The 10288-nt window shown below is 41.6% G+C and overlaps 1 protein-coding gene across 1 annotated transcript; it reads left to right on the top strand.

The window, feature by feature from the left end:
- Window positions 1–2407: 2407 nt before the first annotated feature.
- LOC119277044 (phosphatidate cytidylyltransferase 1-like) lies at window positions 2408–8910 on the top strand. The gene is made up of 12 exons (XM_037558253.1): window positions 2408–2665; window positions 3390–3481; window positions 3952–4205; window positions 4317–4468; window positions 5590–5731; window positions 6391–6547; window positions 6616–6663; window positions 6754–6840; window positions 7949–8077; window positions 8171–8227; window positions 8309–8392; window positions 8474–8910. Exons 2-12 carry the CDS (start codon window positions 3404–3406, stop codon window positions 8561–8563), a joined length of 1278 nt encoding a protein of 425 aa, XP_037414150.1. The 5' UTR covers window positions 2408–2665; window positions 3390–3403; the 3' UTR covers window positions 8564–8910.
- The last annotated feature ends 1378 nt before the right edge of the window (window positions 8911–10288 follow it).

Here is a 10288-nt window from a genome sequence, read left to right as displayed (position 1 = left end):
CTATGCATCACCTAGATAGATCTTGCGTGATCGTAGGATTTTTTTTGAAATTACTGTGTTCCCCAACAAAAAGGGGTTTTACACCATTGCATAGAGGGGGAGAGAGTTGGTGATGACGGCGACGAAGTTGTTGGTGTAGATCGCCATCACGATGATGGCCCCGACGGTGTTCCCGTGCCACCGGGAGAGAGGGAGAGAGAGCCCCCCTACTCTTCCTTCTTCTTCTTCTTCTTCTTCTTCTTCCTTGGCCTCCCCCCTAGATGGGAGGAGGGTTTCCCATCTGGTCCTTGGCCTCCATGGCGGCGGAGGGGCGAGAGCCCCTCCGAGATTGGATCTCCCTCTTTGTTTCCTTCTGTTTCTGCGTTCCTGTTTTCTGGCCTTTCACCGTTTCTTAAATTATTGGAGATCATAACTCCGATTGGGCTAAAATTTTAACACGGTTTTTATCCGGATATTATCTTTCTTGCGGCCAAAGAAGGGCACCAAGCGCCTTACGAGGTGGCCACAAGCCTCCCAGGCGCGCCCAGGGTAGGGGGCGTGCCCCTAGGGCTTCTGGGCCCCTCGGGCATCATCTCGCGTTGATTCTTTTTCCCAAAAATCACATATATTTCAAAATAAATATCCATAAATTTTTATCACGTTTGGATTTTGTTTGGTATGGATATTCTGTGAAATAGAAAATGCAACAAACAGGAACTAGCACTGGGCACTGGATCAATATGTTAGTCCCAAAAATAATATAAAAAGTTGCCAAAAATATATGAAAGTTGTAGAATATTGACATGAAACAATAAAAAATTATAGATACGACGGAGACGTATCAACGACCTCTAAAATATGACATAGTAAAATGGAGCCATGAATCTACATCTCCAAACTAAAACAAATAGAAGAAGCTTGGTTAGAAGAAACTATCGGCTCTTCTAAATAAAGGAAAGAGGATAAATTCTGGAGTTTGATTTTGCGTGTTCATGTACCATCAAAGATAAAGGTTTTTGTATGGATATTAGCAAAACATCCTCTCCCTACACAATTGACATTTTGCAACATGGTATATCGCCGAAGAGAACAAATGTGCCACATGTGGAATGGCAGATATCTTGAAGACATTGGTTAATTGAATGCACAATGTCAAAATATGTCTAGGCATTGGCAGCAGAAGAAGTTACAGAGCAAGTATATATATGAAAAATTAGGTAAAATAAAAAGACTGGAACTTGGAACTTACAGAGAAGATGCTGCCACATGAAATGACATAATTTTAGTCTCTGTGGGCGATCTGACATGCCATACAAAAGGCTATTCATGGGCGAATATCCAATTATGAGCCCGGGCTCATCTGCTTCCGGTCAAGAAACAATTCATAAAAAAATCAAAAAAATCCATTTTTTTGTCTAAGTTAGATAATTTGGTGCGTGAGGTGCGCTCCAAATTTTAGAGCATTTGGATATTTAAGTAGCTCTCAGCAAAAAAGACAAATTAGGTCAAAGCTGTATGAACAATACACTTTTTAACAGAACACAAATTTGTCTTATTTGCCGAGAGCTACTCAAATGTCCAAATAATTTGAAATTTGGAGCAGACATCACGAACCAAATTATCTACCATGCCAAAAAAAATAAAATTGTTAAAAAAATTCAAGTATTTGTTTTGATTTTTTTATTCAATGCGGGTGCAGATGAGCCTGGGAGCCAAAACGCCTCACTCATTCATGGGAGTCTTTTCCAATGCCAGCTATCTACTCATAGCTTTAGAGGAAATTATTTAGCGGGAGCTTACTATGCTACATAAGGTTACGAAAGCGTCAGTTCAACAAGACTTAATGTGCTAGCGTGGATCCCTCCCTCCCCGGCTCAGCGAAGTTTAATGTCGACGCCACACCAGGGAAACCTGTTGGTAAAGGAGCTGCGGTGGTGGTGGTGGTCAAGAGCACCTTAGGTCAATTTCTCGGAGCATAGTGTATGTGGTATGTGATCTATAGTAAAATCTCTACAAAGACTTATACTACTTAGGAACGGAGGGAGTATAGTACTGTGTATGTGCGGCTGTATACAGTGATGAATGCAGGGGCCGGAACTCGTCATTTCTTGCTGGAACGAATTGACCTTGGCATCTTTGGCCCACATGCTCGGATGATTCCCTTTTGTGCAAATAACAAGGTTACCTCCCATCTGCAACGATAGACAATACCAGCACTATACAACCAAAACGATGGAGAGAATATTCTCGTTAGCGTACACAAGAAGAACGAACCCCTGGGCGGGCCGGTTCCCTCCCATGGGCCCGTATCGGCAAGCTGCCTGGATGTACTTGGGTCTTTGAATTCCTTCCACCCATTTTTATTCCATGCCCCCGATCTCTTTCTTTCTTTCTTTCTTTCTTTGTATAAAGGCGGCAATGCAAACCGAGCAGCTGGAAGGAATCCCCGCACCACGATAATCACGAAGCGCGACGCAGGCGCCACAACTCAACTCCCCCACTGACTGCCTCTGTCTCCTGACTCCTCCCCAAACCCCGCGCCGCCCAAGCGCCTCCTCGCCGCCGCCGCCGCCGCCAGACCCAGCTAGGGTTCCGGCGAGCTCGCGGCCTCGCCGCCCCGCCGCGCCTCCTTCCTCGAGGGCTCCGCTCCCCGGTGAGGGCGCCCGCCCCTGCGCCCCCTTGCTGGGTGCGTGTGATCTACGCTGTCCCGTTTTTCAGTTTACGGCTGGTCTGTTTGGGTATTGGTTCCGTTTGTGCGGGGGGATTCCTTGGCTTTGCGCGTGATTCGGGGTCGCCATTTGGTGCTGCTACGAGCTTATTAGTGCTCCTCTGGGAATTTTATTTTATTTTATTCGAGGCGAATACCGAATATGTGCTGTCTTGCTTTTTAGCTGGCCGGACCAGGGAATGCTGCTTTGCACATATTCTTAGTTCCAGGGAGGCTCGCATTGTTAAATTGAGACGATTTCCCGATAGCTTGTAGTTGTGGACGAGCGGTTGCGAGCGGCAATCAATAATCGTGAGAGCGATGTGTTTGTTTATTGGGTGGACCTTGAATGGTTAGCGTTGTTGATGTGGGGCAACTCTAGGCGCTTGCCGTGACACGACACAGCAAGGAACGTTGGATTGTTGGCTGGTGGTCCTGCACCCAGTTTCCACTCTGGCCACATACGCTGCTTATCTGGGTTAGCTGTTGTGTCAGTGAGCGGCTTATTGTCTGAGTTGAGTTTCATACTCTGCTCTCCGACTAGCACACAATCTGTTCGTCGAATCATCTATGAAGCAGTAACTGAGTCAACGTGCCACGTAGTGACAGTGTGTCCTCTCTTCTCTGTGTTTTACTGCTTGCTGTTGTCTACGATTTGCTATTGTTATTGAATCTGGTCTAACCGACAATTGTCTCTTTATAGATTTGATAGCAGCTATGCAAAAGGATACAGGCTCTGGTGATGTTTCTCCTTCTCATGTAGGACGTGTTAGACATCGGAGGCGCCCGAATGAGGTTAGCTGTGTCCTCATGATACTTTTCTTTTCGAATTTTGTTCCATGCGTGTCTGGCTTATTTCATGTTTTACCAGTTTGGAAAGCTCTTTATTTCAAAGTATGTTGTTGCATTCACACTTTGTGTAGGTCTGTTTTCCAACGAAGTTGTTGATTTTGTTCTTGCAAATTTTGTTTAATAATGTGATGGCTATGCTACAAACATCTTAGAGCTACACTAAAAGGAAAACACCACCTCAACTTCCTTAAAAGGTGCCTGTACTGTGCATAAAATGTGATGGCTATGCTACAAACATCTTAGAGCTACACTGAAAGGAAAACACCACCTCAACTTCCTTAGAAGGTGCCTGTACTGTGCATAAAAGAAAATCTTGTGCTGCTATTGCTCAGTTGCTTTGTTTTACCAGTCATTCATTTATTTCTTTGATAATGGAGTATCTTTTTTGGAGCTAATCTTATATTTTTCTTCAGACTGCCACCGATGGGAATAGAGCCAATGGGACGGTTTTGCTTGTCAGCGACCAGAACAAGTACAAGTCAATGCTTATCCGTACATATTCAACTTTGTGGATGATTGGAGGCTTTGTGTTCGTGGTTTATATGGGTCATCTTTATATCTGGGCCATGGTGGTTGTGATTCAAATATTTATGGCAACAGAGCTTTTTAACCTACTCAGAAGATCCAGCGAAGAGAAACAATTGCCAGGGTTCAGGCTCCTGAATTGGTATACTATTATTTTGAACCAGAAAATTGCTAATGACTTACCTGCCACCAGTTTAATACATTGCGAAATACATATATTTTTGTGTGAACAAGTCCTATCACTTCTTGGCAGGCACTTCTTCTTCACGGCAATGTTGTTTACTTATGGGCGTTTTCTTAGCCGGGAGCTTGTTAACACAGTAACTTCAGATCACTTGCTGTATAAGCTCGTCAGCGGCCTAATAAAGTATCAGATGTTTATTTGCTATTTTCTTTATATTGCAGGTAAGGCTCAATACATTTTGCAATATGCAAATGATTTCCATTGATGACGATTTGTTTAAAAACTTCCATGTCATTTTAAGAATATTTTTGGCTTATAACATTATTCTAACATACTAAGGGCATCTCCAACGCTGTCGCTCAAAACACCCGCATACGTTAGGACCGAGCAGTCCGGACATAGTTTGCCATCCAAAGCAGACCCGTATTTGTCCGCGGATGCGTCCTTGTCCGAATTCCCGCAAACCGGAAGCGAACCTGGGGAAGGTTTGCGGGAGTCCGGACATCCGCCTGGCCAATCAAAAGCCACCACATACCCCTCTCTCCTCTCTGTCCACACAGGATGGCGGAAGGCCGCTGCTATTTGACTGAAGGAGAACAACGTAAAGCATGTTCGGTGGAAGCTGCTACTTGTATGAACAACGTGATTAGTGTTAGCTGCTTTGGCTAGCTAGGCTATTTGCCAGAAGCTGCTTTGGCTAGCTAGGCTATTTGGCGGAAGCTGCTAGTGAGCAACGTGATTAATTAGTGTTTGGCTGTTTGGCGGAAGCTGTTTTGGCTAGCATGTTTTGGCAGAAGCTGCTAGCTACGTGACTACTTGTATGCACCGGAATGCTAAGATATTTGGCAGAAAGCTGTTGCCCGTTGCCGCTGCTATCTTTTTTAAGTTAATAGAGGCGGACATTTGAGGTATAGGGTTGGATGGCTGACTTCCGTATTCATTCTGCGGATGCGTCCGGAAGCGCCGGCGGATGTTTGCGGTGTCTGTTTTGAGGGATTGCGTTGGAGATGCCCTAATATGTGTAAAGAGCTCATCGAAAACAGAGTAATAGACTGTGTCCTACCCATGACATTTATAGCCTGCTTGGTACTGAATATTGGAAGAATGGAAGTTCTACATTATTTTACCTATTTTGGATGGGTGTTAGGGGTTTGCAAAGGTCAATAACTAAAGTTCTGTGTAAAACACAATTTTCTGGAAAAGCTGGTTTCTTTTAATTTTGTAATTTGCTTGGTTGCATGAGTTTCTCTTAGATATTCCTTTCTTGGAACCTGCCTGTCATATCTTGTTAATTTTTAGTTTATATCTGGCATAAAAGTAATATATAACTCCCATGATCCAGGGTTTGTATGGTTTATTTTGACTCTGAAGAAGAAGACATACAATTACCAGTTCAAACAGTATGCCTGGACGCACATGATCCTTTTAACGGTTTTTGCCCAATCTTCTTTCACCGTGGCAAATATATTTGAAGGGATGTTCTGGTAAGCCATATATTTACCTTGTTAGCGTACTATTGTCTACAATTTTGACTTTCTGACTTCACTGAAATGTCCGGTTATTTCTACCTAGTTCTGACATTTAACATGTATTTATTTAGTCTAGTTCAAACATTGAAGCTTCCTCGCCTAAAAAGCACCCGAAGTTGTTAAAGTAACTTCAAGAGGCCTAATTTCCTGTACAGCTGTAAAAACTATTTTGCCATGAAATCCTGAACCTCTTTAACTTTATAGGAATTTCCCATACACTGGGTTGGCCATATTGACCTATTTGAGATTTTGTTCTGGTAGAAGTACGTGTTTGTATCTCTCAACCTACCACTTTAAGAACATTCAGGTCCCAACCAGAAAGAAAAAAAAAGGGAAAGAACTTAGGAGTGCTGGCGCAACAGGCAACAGCTATGATCATACGTGTACCACGTTGCTGTTTAATTTCTGTGCGTTGCTATTTCCATTTTGTACTATATCTATTATGGAGGGTAGATTTTTATTTTTCGTGCTTAAGTTAAGCTACTTTATATAGCACACGCTGTTGAATAAGTCGTCCAATTTGGTTCTATGCATGCTAATTAAGCGAGTTACTTTGATATTTTAGCCTGTACATTTCACAAACTCCATACATCTTCAATTCTATGCTTGCACAGGTTTCTTCTCCCTGCTTCGCTCATTGTGATCAATGACATTGCTGCGTATTTATTTGGGTTTTTTCTTGGGAGAACACCACTGATCAAGTTATCACCAAAGAAAACATGGGAAGGTTTTATTGGTGCATCGGTGACAACCATCATCTCTGCTTTTCTGGTGAGACGAAAGCCTTGAATTATATACAAGATTACTCTTCCCATGCTTACCTTTCCCTTTTTTGGCAGTTGGCAAACGTAATGGGTCATTTTCAGTGGTTAACCTGCCCAAGAAAGGTAAGATGATTTTTCTTAAGAATGTGATTGTTGTGATAAATAGTTAGGCTGTTGAATTTATTCTTAAATTTATCATGAAAATATTTTCAGGACCTGTCGACAGGATGGCTTACCTGTGATCCTGGTTCTATGTTTAAGCCAGAGCATTACTTTTTGGGGGATTGGGTGCCACAATGGGTAAGAACATCCTTTCAATTTGTTAAGTTTGACACTGTCTTATTCTACTACAAGCTTATGTGCTTCCCGAGTCAGTTTACTCTGCTTTCAACCTACGTGGCCATTATATGGGGTTGACATGCAAGTGGTTTTGGATGACATATCAACCAAGTAGGAACTAACCAAAAAAACATGGTGGGTCTACATGCTATCTTGAAATTTCCTTCCATTTCTCCATCCCTTCCTCCCTGCTGCCCTCCCTCACTACCCCACCTTGATCTGCTGCTCCCAAACACCGCCCGAATTGTCCCCATTGTGGCGGAATCTGACCTCGGCATTGCTCTCCTGGTCGCCTTCTCACTCACATGAACAGTAGGAAGGGCATGTTTGCTCTCAATGTGTGCTTGTTCGATGCATGGAATCAGCAATGACAGGCACTTGTGTGAGCCTTGATTTGCATGCTTATGCAGACATGATTTTTCCTGGTAACCGAATGAACTTTCCAGCTTTTCTCTTTTTGAAAAAAGGTGGGCTATACAAAAGTCCAAATCGGCCGTGAGCAAGTTTAGTGAGTTGTTAAGAAGAGTCAACTCTCGCAGCGGCCTCAAACGAGTGGCACTGGCTTATACTCAGACTTCTGTAGATATAGAGAGAGGGGTAACGCTGTGTTTGACAAGAAAAAAAAGTCTACCTCCCACTTCTAGTACCCTAATATCCTTCAAGCCACGCTGTCTGTCCACCTCTGCACAGCAAGTCGTGACTTGTTGTGGATGCTGATGTATCTCGCAAGTGGCATCCACAGAGTTTGACATGTGTGCGCCATGTATGCTAAAACCACGGGGATTTGGGTAAGGTTAAACCTGGTACTTGAATGTCCAGAGTTTATCCCCTTTTTGATCCTTGAAACCTTGAAAGGTCAAACAACCATAATCACGTCATGCGCGTGTGATCAAGTTCTTGATTGAATGAACAAACTATTTTCTTCTTCCATATCCATCAAATTCCCCTGCTTGGTGTATTAATGCAACTTGATCATAATAACTGATGTATTTATTTTAGTCTATTGTTTTGTCATTGGGTTTGTATCATGTTTCCAGAGTTTCTGAATTTAACACTTTTCTCCTGGCAGTTTCCATGGAAAGAAGTTTTCCTTTTACCCGTGCAGTGGCATGCTTTAGCCCTTGGGTTGTTTGCATCGATAATAGCACCATTTGGAGGATTTTTCGCAAGTGGCTTCAAGAGGGCTTTTAAAATAAAGGTGCGTACTGCCTCGTTATTTTTCTCTCTTTAGGAATACTGAAGTATGGAGATTATACACTGTTTCACTACGATTTATCTGCAAATTTTGTAGGATTTTGGCGACAGTATACCTGGGCATGGTGGAATTACTGACCGAATGGATTGTCAAGTAAGTCGAAGGAACTTCCTTACGATTCAGAGCCTGTGCAGTTTAGCTGAAGAAATGTTGACTTTTCGTGCATTTTCGCAGATGGTCATGGCAGTCTTTGCATACATATATCACCAATCCTTTATCTCGCCCCACAATTTCTCTGTTGACACAATCTTGGATCAGGTCAGTATTGTATCTTGTTTTCATATCATGATCTTGTTATCCTGGGTGATTCTCATGCATTGCCGACTTTTGGCCATCCAGATTGTAAGAAACCTAACCTACGAGGAGCAGAAATCCTTATACCAGCAACTAGGAGAGATCTTCCGTGAAAGGCAGTTTATGCAAAGCTGAAGATTTATTTGCGTATGAACCACACAACCACACAAGACAGCTGCGTATGGTTCATTATGTAGTTCTAGATCTATGTACAGCATCGTAGCTCCTCTGTACCGTGATAGAGTGATGTCCTTATCCAAACCATTGTACAGAACGGAGTGTGGATAGGGTTTAGGTTCTTGATCCGCTCTCCACTTATGTTGCTTCTTTTAATCATCTGCGCTAATTCTCTCCTTGTCCGTTATCATCAGTGTTCTTGTAAAAACAGAGCTGGAAAAGCTTATTCGTGTATATCACTTTGTCGGTCTTCGCATCAAATATTTTGTAAGCCCTTAGTTTGCCAGTGTCCTTTGTTCTTTTTAGGAACCCTGTCTTGCTCGTTAAACAGTCACGGACTCGAATTGATTGTTGGGGTGCAATGGCAAATGTTTCTTGTCTCGTAATTTCTGCTCCTTGCACATTTTTTTTTCTTTTTGGAAAGCTTGCGCCAAACATCTGTTGGTCTCGGATAATTCCTGCTCGCGCAGCATGATAGAGATTTTAGTGAGTACTACCACCTTCCTAAAATGTAAGGTGCGCTTTGACTTTTCTGGTCTTCATTGTATAACTTTGACTATGATTTTCACTTGTTCTATGTCCACTAAATTAGTATAAATATACATGAAATAACACTGTTTTGCAAGACAAATATGCTGGTTATACATATTCAATGCATGCATTTTTAGGCTAGTCATTCTTGAGAGTAACTTAGTCTATGTTACTATCTTAATACGTTCTGATTTATTGGTCCTCATTATATTTTATGCCAAATTTTAACCATAAATATAACTAACAAAATGTTCATGTATGTCATAAAAATTTATATCATTAAAAACTATGTTCAAATACAAATCCAATGATATAATTTTTGTTGACATGCACTAATATTTTATCAGTTAAATCTTTGATCAAAATTTAGCATAAATTACAAAATAGACCGATAAACCAGGACGGAGGTAGTAGTAACATATGTGTGGTGTCATGCAAGCCTTCCTTTATTTAGACATATTTTGTTAACATGCACTAATATTTTATCAGTTAAATCTTTGGTCAAAATTTAGCATAAATTACAAAATGGACCGATAAACCAGGACGGAGGTACTAGTAACATATGTGTGGTGTCATGCAAGCCTTCCTTTATTTAGACGTATTTTGTTGACATGCACTAATATTTTATCAGTTAAATCTTTGGTCAAAATTTAGCATAAATTACAAAATAGACCGATAAACCAGGACGGAGGTAGTAGTAACATATGTGTGGTGTCATGCAAGCCTTCCTTTATTTAGACGTAGACTCATCTTGTCTCAGGGTGCGTTATGTTATGGTAACATATTTATGTTACCTCAAACCTCTCTTCCCTTGTTAATTGCTTGCCACATTAGCAAATTCGTCTTGATATACGTTACATTACTAGCTAAGTTACTTCACTATGATCTTCTAATGCACAAGGGCTTAGATGAGGTGCTAAGCACAATAAATAGTTTAGCAACTATATCCCCAATGCATAGGTGCTTAACTTGTTGTAGCTAAGCTCTCTTCATTTAATGAATTAACTAATAAACTCTTTCATGCATTGGTGAGTTTGCTTCATTTAAATGATTTGCTTAGGTTTACGCGCTTGGCGTTGATTCTTTGTAGGGTCACAATATCCATCTCTTTCCTCTTAATTGTTTTGCCACATCAGATTTTTCGCCTACGTG

The sequence above is a fragment of the Triticum dicoccoides genome, chromosome 3B (assembly GCF_002162155.2).
Source record: "Triticum dicoccoides isolate Atlit2015 ecotype Zavitan chromosome 3B, WEW_v2.0, whole genome shotgun sequence".
NCBI classification, from domain to species: Eukaryota; Viridiplantae; Streptophyta; class Magnoliopsida; order Poales; family Poaceae; genus Triticum; species Triticum dicoccoides.
Note: the sequence above shows the minus strand (reverse complement) of the source record. Positions and strands in the feature narration are given on the sequence as shown.

What these genes read in the sequence shown, in the direction of transcription:
- LOC119277044 (XM_037558253.1), top strand. Translation starts at nt 3,404, where the DNA reads ATGCAAAAGGATACAGGCTCTGGTGATGTTTCTCCTTCTCATGTAGGA. An exon ending in CTATTTTCTTTATATTGCAG is followed by an intron (nt 4,469 to 5,589) that starts GTAAGGCTCAAT and finishes CCCATGATCCAG; the next exon opens with GGTTTGTATGGTTTATTTTG. An exon ending in AGAGGGCTTTTAAAATAAAG is followed by an intron (nt 8,078 to 8,170) that starts GTGCGTACTGCC and finishes CAAATTTTGTAG; the next exon opens with GATTTTGGCGACAGTATACC.